The following is a 12,368-nucleotide window of genomic DNA, read 5'->3' as shown; positions in this document are numbered from 1 at the left end:
GCGTTTATTTGTTAATAACGTGACCACCCAAAAAATCCCAAGTTACGATTTCGTAAGAAATCTATGAACTTTCATGAAATATAAATATAAAATCATACTATATAATTAAATAATAATTTGTCAAAATGTAGGGAAAGGGCCAGCTTGATATAAGACCAAAAACCATAAACCAAAGACTAAAGACCAAAGATCAGACCAGAGATCATTTTTATGCATTTTTACACAACAAAGATAAGAATTGACGGAATATCGAAATTATAAAGTCCATGATTGCTAAATTAAAGTCAAAATTAGGAGAACCTGTAAAGTCGAGTGAATAATGAAGTTCGAGAAGGTAAAAGCTTCGCGAGTTCATCGAATCATCTATCAACTGTCGTTTTTTCTTCGATGTTTATTTCTCCGCGAGTCTATTCGATCGCTCATTTCGTTCGCCGATACTTTAATCCGATTGATCGATCTCCGATTCGCGACGGTGCCATTAATTTCTTCGATTCGTGACGATGGATCCATCAACACCGCAAATACCATTAGCGCATACCGCGGCTTTTTGTAATTAACCTTACCAATGATTGCGAAATCGTCTGGTATCTTGCTAACCTATCGGGCTCCGTCTCGATTAATTAATCTAATCACCCTTTATAAGCTACCCCGACTTTCATCCGATCATCGCCGCTAGAAAGCGGCGGAGCTCGCGATCACCAATTATTTTGACGCATTATAATTAACATAATCTTGCCTAATCCTTCATGGAGCCAATCATTTTTCTTCTAAGAAGAAATATCTACCGGCAATCTTTTTCAATAAATTTTTTTAGCGATAAAAATAATTTTAATTAATTTACTTTCTAATTTTTATATTTTCAATTACAATTCAAATTAATAGGTATCGAATATTTTCTCTCTTAGCAACTTTTTGTCGATATCTACACGTTCGTTCGAAAATCATATACAATTGCTTCAAAATATTAGCATTAGACATATGCAGTGTCTTTCTCGCAATAATCACAAAAAAAAATCCTCAAAAATAATAGTCAACCGTCTTGGATTCTCTCTCCGATTATGATTCTAATCATGATATTCCAGCTATTTATGAGACTGTGATAATGCTGAAACAGGCGCAGATATTACGCGGACGCACGACTAGACATTAGTAAACTCCTCCTTCTCGCGAACATTGACATTAATTTAAAACTCGTCCGGTCGAGATCTTATCGATGTATTTCGAAAGCGAATCGTGTCCGCGCATATATAAGGCGTAATGCATACGACGACATGCATATGCATATAAGCGTTTGTATAACGTCACTATTTATTTTTATTTGCAATTCGAAATTGCGTCTCGCAGCAAAATAATGTCATTAATTTTAAACATAATTTTGAGTGATAATTGAATTTTAAGGGAGAAAATAATATCTAACGTAAAGGATTTTTGGGAAATTATCGCGAAGTGTGAGTACACGAACAGACACAATAATAATAACTGCGATCTCTAATGCGCGTCGCATAATAATAATACGCACCGAGTGTATTAAAGCACGTTTCGTCACACATGTCGTCGCCGAAGAAACTCTTGTTTCAGGTTGAATGTAGATCGCGCGAGTTATATACGTGCGGCTAATACCTAGATCCGCGATATCAGATTTTATCGTTTCACGTGAAAGAATGACAATTAACGAGCCGATTTAGGTTCTGAATTACGACACACTGCGTGAAGGAAACGTCTAAGCGCAAACGTGTGCGCTGTGCATATAGGTACTTGTCTTGTACTTATCTTGCAACACGGCAGCTGGAGATCACGACCAAATTAAAAAAAAAAAAAAAATAAAATAAATAAAAATATATATATATATATATGCGATATATCGCAGTAATTTAATTGGAAAATAAATGTCTATAATATTTCCATACATCTTCGTTTCCCACCCGATAGAAAAAATATAATAATTTTAATATTTTCATATTTCGCAATATAAATATATATATCATTAATAATTATTATTAATTGATAATCAATCTGTATTATAATATATATAATGTTATTTCTACAAAACAAAATTATTATTGGAAAATATTTTTAAACAACAAGCGGAATTATAATTCATATATGTTCATATAATATTTCTATTATATGTATAAGTATTTTATTTGTTAAAACTTAGATCAGTTGGATTCGCAATAATCATTGGCAAAATCAAGTGGCATCTGCTTATTCTTACCTTTTGTTGTCAGCTAAAATAACGTTTACTGTTTCAACAGTCTCAGAAAGTATAGCTTTGAATCTTCAGTCGATTTTTAGCAAATTATTTTTTGAACAAATTAGCTAATTTTTACTGAATAAAAAATTGTTCAGATGACAAAAAGTTTTCTTAGTTTTTATAGAAAATAAAAAATCTTTAATAGACAGCCTTTCATTAAGAATAAAGAAACATCTTATTTATATAGATGTAATCCAGAGTTTTTGAGTCAAACGACACTTATTACGCTGGCAGATGTTTCGCACGATTACGAGACATAAAATCATGTGTGTAAAACTGGCGTCTCATTTCGTTTGTCTATATTTCAGCTTAATTAATATTATTTGTTTTCAAAAAACAGAATTTTTCTTAGAATTCATATAAAACTTTAATAGTAAATCTTTTCAATCTTGATAATAAAAAAATGTAATAGAATAAATTGAGACGCTGCTCCAAGTTGCCGTGTGAGTTTGTCTCATTTTCGTTGCTGATCAGAATTATTTGTTTAAATTATCAATAACTTTAGAATTACTGAAAATAAAATCAGAACTCTTAATTATTTTGAATTTCCACGAACTAAGATATCAATTTCACACATGACAAAATCGCAATGGAAACAAGAACAATGTTACGAGGAAAGATAGAAATAGAGTCTATGACTCACCATGAAAACCATGAACCTTGATTGCAGGTTGGCGCTCCCGATGTAAGTCAGCGTTTCCAGCCACCGTGATGATCGCCGGGATGGTGTCCGCTTCCACTTCACTTTGTTACAAACTGTCCTTTTTTTCTTCTTCCTTCACACTCAACACAGCCGCGAGAAAAAAAAGTCGATCTCACTTTATCGAGATTATACGCACCGGATTTCTTTTCCCCCCTTTTTTTATTTTATTTGCCTCTTAAATATGACGACACGAATGAAAAGACGCCGAAAATTATTGTCGTTGAGAGAAGTACGATAAGCGGACGTATTTATTCACGAAAAGCGATTTTTATTGTTTACACGATCGTGCAAAAAAATGCGGATCCACACGCGTTCCTGTCCCTCCTGTCGCAAATAATCGACAAATATCCAACTTGGGATATTTTATTAACTATTAATTGATCTAGCTAAGTAACTTATTAATTGGCTATCGCGCGGTGACGACGAATATTGATCGTCTACCGGCATTCGATTGGCATACTGGCATGAATACTGGCCCGTTCGGTTCCGGTCACCTGCAACATATAAATGGACATTGTCTGCATTAGAGAGATTGTCGTACTATCGAAAATTAGGAAACGTAACTAGCGTTGCGGAAATAATCATTTCGATCGCCTTTGTGGCGCAGACCGAGAGCTACAACACCGAAATAGAAGATATTCGAATCAACATTTTGCAAATATCTTTTACATCTCAATCGTACACATGTATTATTGTTAGAAATAAAAAATATCTATTATAAAAGCGAATTAGTGATTCATCAACTTACAATTAATATATAGGTACGCACAATCCAATATTATATTTATAAATCAATAAAATTTGTATTAGTGATTATTATCAGTAATAAATTTATTAACAAGTAATATGTAAAAAAAAGTATAAAATTCATACAAATTTATTAATAATTTATGTAGTATCAAGATTTATTTGCACATATTTAAATATATTTTCATATCGAGATAAAATACATAAATATATAATATAGTAATTTCCTAATTATTATGTGCAATTTTTATAATAGTAATTGCTTATTAAAGCTACAAAGAATAATATAAATACTTTTTCATTCTATGTATTATGACAATTCAAGCTAATAGTATAAGGAAAGATGTTCTCGACGAGAGATTTATTGAAGCGGAAATATTAGTCTCCGTTATTTTGTTCTGAGGATCTAGAGTATAGTCAATCGGATTACAAGGAAAAACGTAGCGAATCGGATAATAGAGTAGTGAGTGAATGCAATGGCATCATTTTGCGGGGCGCGGTCGAGTATGTTCAGGCCGGGCCTGTGTGACGCACCCGGTCTTTATTTAAATCATTCAATCCGTCACGTTATAATCGATTAACGTTAATAGTCGAAGAAATAGAGTTCACCGTAGCTCGAAGCTGCTCCCATTATTTTCGTACCTTTCATGACCTACGAAACTAGAATTTGAAAAACCATAATGTTTAAAATTATACAACTAAATACAATTTTACGTTCTTTTTTCACAATCATATTTCTCAATATTTTCCAGCGATCAATATATATAAAATTATAAAATTTTATATATATTAATTTATATATTTATATATATTTTTATATATATTAATTTATTAAATTAATAATCTCTTCAAAATATTTGTAAAATTTACAATAAATACTGAATATGCCATGTCAAAATTAAAAACATTGACATTCTGCAAAAGTAAAATATCTTTCATCTAATTAAATCTGCACGCGAATATTTAACGAATTGGTAAAACAAATGGAATAACAGTAGAGTCGCTTCCTATATTCGCTTGCGCGCTCGTGTTTTACCACTTGTTTGCGATCTTGCACATCTATACGTCTCGCCGGCGTATGTTTTTATAGGTTTATGAATGGAGCAGCACGCGTGCCCGTCGACTGGAGCACACTGTGTGTAAGAGGCGGCGGCAGCGAAAGTGACCTGCTCTAACTTGTATCCGTTCGCTTGAGGCGTACATCACGCGTGTATATATATATATATATATATATATATATACATATGTGTGTATGTGTGTGTGTGTGTGTGTGTGCACGCACGCACACATTTATATACATATATGCGCAAGCAAGTAGATAAAGAATCGTCTTGAATAATCGCACCAAGTGGCAAACCGCAGGACGACTAGCGCAAAACGTTGGATGCAACAAAGGGCGACTTTGATTTCTCTAGCGACATCGAGATAGAGAGAAACATATATTATCAGAGAAAAAACTTTTGTACGAATAAAATATATTTAGATAAAATAAAAATATGATATTCGCAGCGAAAAAAATTATTGAAAATCAATTCAATTGTTTTTCTTTAAAAAAATTAAAAGATAGAGATTATAAGAGATAAAGATATAAATTCTTGTATCTTATCAATTCAATGTCAATATGTACATATATACGGAGAAAGAGAGAGATTCAGTCTTCCTCTCTCTGCAAAGAACAAATAGTTTCACCTATCAAAAGATAATTAACTAGAAATTGTTAACTCTAAATGATTAATTAAAGTATTTAATTAAATGTTAAGTACTTTTAGTAAAACTGCTCATAGAGAAGATTCAATTAACCTTATATACATTACAAACTGGATATAAATACTTAATAGAATAATGAAGATTTAGCATAACATGATATTCATTAAAATGCAGATAAAATCATATCAGAATCATTAGTTATCATCGTTAGGCATCGTATTTTATTATTACCATTTGTCACAATCGATAGAAAGTTGCAAAGCGTAAAATTAATCATGTATCTGCATATTCAGCGCAAGAACCAGACAAGTGACTTTCCCGCGCGACTACGATACTAAACTAATGACTGAATTATCTCATTTGAGTTAAATGAGATAGCTGCATATACCAAGGTGCAACGATAATCAGGTTGAACTTGAAACTTTCATGTAAGACCGCGATAATAACCGGTCTCACGGAGCAACATATAATATTTCAAACCGCTTTAATCTGAGATAAAGTAAGAAAGTATCAAATTTCTCGATCGTCGTTCATCTCAAAATAATTGGTTGTATTGTAACCTGAATGATACGGATAAGTATCTCAAGCGAGTTAAAAATGTATTATTCTTTAAAAAAAAATCTGTTAGTCAATTGTGCATTAAAATTTATAATGGAAAAAAGAGCGCTTCCATATATTATACTTATAATGTATAGCATGCATATGTACGTCTTCAAATTTTCTACATTATATTTTCCTTAAATACATCGATGTGTCCATATGACTATTGTATCGTAATCTTCGCAATATATACCGTTCAATTTTCTCAAACAATTATCTTGATAACGCGAGTTTTGTTATGCCGTGCTAAGTAAATAAAAAATGTAGATATACTTCCTCCTGTCTCGTGCACTGCTATCGAATCGCCTAATTATTTGCACGCAAAGACTGATACGGTTGGCGCAAATAACTGCATTGTACGATAACGCGTTAGATAATGATCGACGCGTATCAGGTCAGATGCCATGTGTGAATTCGCACGAGTTTACTATTGCCAGGACATTACCTTATCTGGTCTTATACCCGATTGCCTTGAAAATCGCCGCAGTTGGTAGCTGCATATAGATAGCTGCACCAAACGCGAAGCATATTTGTGCAAATCGCAGTAGCGCATCTTGCAAAATATATTCCCGATTATCTAATTAATTCACGAACGCGCCCTAATAATTTCTCGACTTCCATTTCTCGCTCCGATAAAATTGATAAATAAAATCAAAATAATTATAAGATATATATACTTGATTTTCACAATATTGTACAATTCGAATAGGATTTTATTTTTTTAAATAGCTGCGCATTCGCGGTAAAAGGGTTAAGATTTATTTCATGACGACAAATGACATTTCGAAAGTGCATAAATGTGCAAAGATAAAATAATTTTCTAAATAAAAATTGTAAAGGTCCCTTTATTTATTTGGAAAGCCTATATGAGTAAAGAAATATGTATATTGTGTCATCAGGAGTTAACGCGAGACTGATATTGAAAGAAAAGGAATATAATTTTTGTAACATTAGATGTAACCGTAATCTGCCACTTGGTTGGTGACTGAAACGACACGAGGACGCGATATTGAACGGTAGCTGTCAGCGTACGATCCTATTAGCCCGCATTGTATGCTAATGAGCGCTTGTCGCCTGTGATCCGTGCTTATATCGCATTATATTGTCGACAGCGGTTCTCAACGAGTGAAAGAAAAAGAGGGAGAAAGAGAGAGAAAGAGAAAGATTCGCACTTTTCCGTCGTGTCGCAATAATTTATCGCCTCATCACCGTCTCGCCGTTTATCCGTCATTTTCTCGCTATCGAAGTCACCGAGCAATTTCAAATCCGAGCGCAATGCTATCGTCGGCGTCTTAGTCGGCGGGATCCAATTAATCGGAGCCAATTAAAGATGCAATTACGTTGTGCTCCGCGTGAAATTGATTATTCTCGAAGCAGACAGGGATGAGAGCTGTTGCTATGCGATTACGGTCGGATTACGGTCGATTTAACGCCCTAATACGTTTCGTCGATGGATAAAAAGAAAAGTTCCGGTAGGAGAAACCCACGCTCAAAGGGTTACGTAAAATTACTCGCGGCTTTAGTGAAAAGTTCAGTCAGTAAACGCGAAAAACAAGGGGACAGCGATGAAAAAGGGTCGCCGCTTATCGATTCATAAACAGTTTACGGCTTGGTCTAATTTCTCTTTTAATCCTTTGCACGCATTTTGAATCTAAAACGAGAACGTAAACGATCGTTATCGGTTATGACATCAAAACTGCTCGGCAAATATTACACACGTGTATGTATACATAAGAGAAACAAAAATTACATTTTGCGGAACATTTAAAGATGTGAACTATATATAAATTCTGAACATATATTACATAGATATTATGATCTATTATAATAATTTAGCTGTCCTGTTTTCAGTTATATTAATATATATAATACAATATTTAATGTATATAATTTTAAGCAGTCTGAAAACAGTCGAACATAACATATAGCCGATGAGGATACACTGTGCTTTAATGAGCGCGTAAATTTTTTTATGCGCCATTAAAGTGGTCATGAAAATGAGTACGAATATACACGCCTTCCGCGTACAACAAAGATCTTAAGAAATATAGAATAACTTTGGTGCAATGAATTTTTCTGCAAATGGCTGGAGTATAATTAACAACTGTTATTAGTGATGGTTGTCAAAGTATAAGCCTATAGCTCATCTCAAAACCGCCATCTAGTTGACTGCTCAGCTTTAATACGCGTGTGTATGCATATATAAACGCCCGAACCATGCACATGTATATGAATAATATCATCGACACTTATAGCATTCGAGCATTCGATACGTTATACGTAAACACTGAATTAGATATCAACAATTAAACGAGTGAAAGTCCGCAGTAATGTAATGTAACATAAACTAACAACGTTCAATCTACATCGGAACGAATAATTATCGCTCATAACACGTTCTCATAATTCAAGGTACAATCTCATTATGCCAACTTTATTCAAACTTAACTGCTCGCACAATTTCCTGTCTCTTACATGATTGCTCGAATGAAAACATCTACGGGAGATACATATCTTCTTCTCGTTTCATTGTCAACATATTCTGACTTTGTATCTATATGACGAAACATTATATTTTAGTGATTTAATCTTTTTTATATACACCTAAGCAGCTATTTCGTACTTATAATATTAACTTCTCGTTACATTTATTAATTCGCCATTCTAAAGAAAGTCTAAATAGATAGCAGTGAAATAAATAAGGATAAATCTATATTTATTAGGTTGACGTTTGCAGGATTGTTACTATAAATAAGATATTCCATACCCTAGTCGAAGTAGCAAATCTTGACGCTGATCATCAAGGAATTAATGAATATGAATCAATATTACCTACATCGATAACTAATTTACGTCCGACAGAAAGACATAAAGATCGCAGTGAAAGTAACGTAACATATACATCGAGAAATCCCATCTCGAGGACGGGATCAGGGATCAGGGTCTAGGCGTCGACGCGACGAACGAGATACATGCCGCGTGCGTGTCGACATAATTATGCTACGCGCCGTCAGGTAGATGAAGTTGATACGGACGCAGGGGCCGTTTAAGCGCCTCCGAGAGCATAAATAATCCTATTAAATATGTCACTGCTTGTGTCAACAATCTGACAGGCAAGCAGCCTATCTCGACCGCCGCGCTGTCGATCGTATAGGAACGCGAGTGCATCGATTAAATGCAAATACGTGCGTTTACACGTGGGTCGAGTCTACGAGAACCAATGTCAAGAAGTCACGGAAATGATCTCACCGACGACGGCTGCACGAATATTATGCAATGCTTATTGCTCTGCTAGTCCGGACATACGCGCACGTGCGTGTTTTAATCCGCTTGTAAAGGCATGTAAAATTTACGTTATATCACGACCACGAGAGAGAGAGAGACCCGATCGAAAACGATGGCATCTCAAGTGCGGCCGATCTCTTCCTAAGAATTGAAAACGTCCGCTTACAGTTAAGAGCCGCGGCTCGCCACCTGTTTGACCGTGCGGTTGTTCCGCAAACCACTCTGCCGATTCGATGTGTGAGTAAATAAGGATACGCAATAGAACACGTCTCGTACGACTCGAGTGTCTCGTCGAGGTAGGCCAGTCCGTCGTTTGCGACGAGGTGTCACTGAGTGATTTTTAGTTGCGTCTAGAGATTATTTGAGCTATTTGCAGTCAACGTTTTCTTAACAGGAACGTCGAAATATCGATGGTCTTTAAGTCAGTAAATAAAAACGTACGATTTTTACGACTCGTATATATATAAATTAAATTCACAAGCACGGATAAATGACGAAATTTTACTCTTTGTTCAATTTTCAAGTAGACTCCACTTGGAATATTAATTGAAAACATGGTTGTTAAAAAATGGATATTCAATAATGAATATTAAAAAGATGTTATATTAACAAATATACACATTCTCAAAATTCGTAAAAAATAACAAGAACGTACATATTTTTAAAAATATTACTCAATATTTAATTTTAAAATGCACAAATGACTCGATTTTAAGTTTTATATTTTTATACATTTATAACAATTGCATTTCAAGAAATCGATTAAAACTAGATTATATTTAAACTATAGTAATCAAATAAAAATTAATCTACATATATGAACTTAGCACCCAACTATTTAAAAATTAATTTTTTTTATACAAAAAATAATAGCATTTGCTTTTTCCAGGTGACACGTTTGTAATTATTATTGTATGTGTTTTTCGTTTCATTCGCAGTTGCACGGTTTAGAAATTACAATTGTTTAAATAAATGATGAAGTAAACTTTGTCAATTTTTCAATTTTTTTATCTGCTTTTTCCATCAGTATAAATTTCGATTGCAATTGCTATTAATAATTACAAACAAGTTTGAATCATCTAAAAAAAAACGGATTTGAAAAACCTTTACAATTGACAAAGTTCACTACTGCAGACCATTTTTTTAAACAATTGCAATTGTTTTCTAAACTTGTGTATCACAAACAAAACGAAAACAACTACAAACGATTCTAAATAAGACTGCGCAAGCGGATTTAAAGTATCTTAAAGTCGAGTGCTGCTCATTTAAAAGATATCACTTTAAGATCGATGTATCGATCTATCTCCGCTTAAAGACTTATTCGAATTAAGAAATGTCGCGCGTTCACGTGCGTTTAAAGCGATAGCCTCAATTATAATAAATTAAGAAACAATTTCTTTTCTGCTTATGCTTACTTACAAACAAATGAAGCGATTAAATAAATGAATGAGAGAATGCTAATGAAATTGTGTTCACGCAATTCTGACAAACTTTTTATTTTAATTTGCATTGTTCTATTATATATTTATGAAATTTTTACGTGTATAAATTGTACTATAATCTTCTTTTATTACAGTGTTTAAATTATTGTTATTAAATTAATGTTTAATACATACATATATTAATGCTATTCTAATAAATTTTATTTTATAAAAAATATAAAAAATGTAAAAGTATACAAATAATGATTCTGCCAATCGAATATGTGTTAAATTTCGAATTAAAATACAAACTGTATTTATTTAATACGATGCAAAAATAATACACAGATTTTCAAAATTTAATATTGTGTCTCACAATTTAACTGAATTTAAAATCTAAATAAAAACAGCAAAAGCTCATATTTAATGAGATACATGAAACCGAAAGTTAAGATCGCCGAGATGTTGGAAATTTAATGAAGATGGCAATCTAAAGTTTAAAAACTATGGAAAGTTACCGGGAGACAAAATAATTCTATGCACCAGTGAGGAGAATTGAAAAGATGCGTAATCTCACTAACAAGTACGGACACGCCGTCTTCGATAAGATAGAAAAGGAAAAGAAGAGGGAGAAAAAGAGATAGAAAGACTATTCTTTGATGCCACAGGACTCTCACGTTAGACGATTAACAGTACTTCTCGTGGGTCATAACTTTCCGGACACGCTTCGACGAGGCTTTGTCGCCGGGACTCCGATCCTCGGTGGCGAGCCCCTCGTAAATCTGACAATTACTACACCCAAAGCCGCGTGTGTACTCGACCGCCGAGAGAATCGCAAATGAAATAACTGCGAGCCAATAACACTGTGTTTCTCCTCTCTTCCTCTTTCTCTTTGTCCCGCGTGGCTCACAACGCGACTACGAGAAAACGTTATTCGCCAGGTTGCATCGCTGCGAGTAAACCGAATCAGGAACGTGCGACCGCAAATTAAGACGCGCTCTGTGCATATATATATGTTTCATGACTATGTACGGACCACCCTCGCGACAACTGAGCGTTTATCCTCACTGGTGACGAGCCCGGAATTCTCGAGTGCTTTATGCAAAGACGCTGTTTTTGTATCTATTGTATATGTATACATAATATATATTAACCCTCCGAGTTCTCGGAAAATGAGCGCACATAGCTTGAATTTCTTCTTAACGTTATCTCACAAAATTCAGACTCGATTTCAGTTAGATATATAATATCTTCCCGAGTTATAATAAAGCATTGAGCATGAAAGATTTTTGTGGTTCAAATTTTAAAAGCAAAAATAAATAATAAAACGTTATTTTAATTTATTTAACATAGACATAAAGAATAAATGTTACATATATAATATTAACGGCTATATATGAATACCTAGCGTAAAATTTGAAATCAATTTTAAAGTCGATGTTTTATTAGCGAAAATATTTAAAAAATGTCATTCTTACGATTTTATATACCTATCATATTATATGTATTTATAAATCAATATTCACTTTAAAATTGATTTTAAAACCGTTATATGAATTCATAGTCATTAATATTATATATTTAACATTATTCTTCCAAGATGCTATCTTTTTTCATCGTGAATTTATTATCGCTCAATTTATTTACGATT

The 12,368-nt window shown here is 33.5% G+C and overlaps 1 protein-coding gene across 1 annotated transcript in view; it reads right to left on the bottom strand.

Moving 5' to 3' along the window:
- The window catches only part of LOC114931039 (uncharacterized), a 289,103-nt gene that overhangs the window by 272,161 nt on the left and 4,574 nt on the right, over positions 1–12,368 (bottom strand). The window contains exon 2 of the mRNA XM_029302951.2: positions 2,898–3,451. Within this exon, the coding sequence (XP_029158784.2) occupies positions 2,898–2,909 (12 nt within the window). The 5' untranslated portion in view covers positions 2,910–3,451. The remainder of the gene's footprint in view (positions 1–2,897; positions 3,452–12,368) is intronic.

Source organism: Nylanderia fulva, unplaced genomic scaffold (genome assembly GCF_048542155.1).
Source record: "Nylanderia fulva isolate GAGA-0341 unplaced genomic scaffold, ASM4854215v1 Scaffold1, whole genome shotgun sequence".
NCBI lineage: Eukaryota > Metazoa > Arthropoda > Insecta > Hymenoptera > Formicidae > Nylanderia > Nylanderia fulva.
The sequence above is the reverse complement of the archived record's forward strand: the minus strand, read 5'-3'. Positions and strand labels throughout refer to the sequence as shown.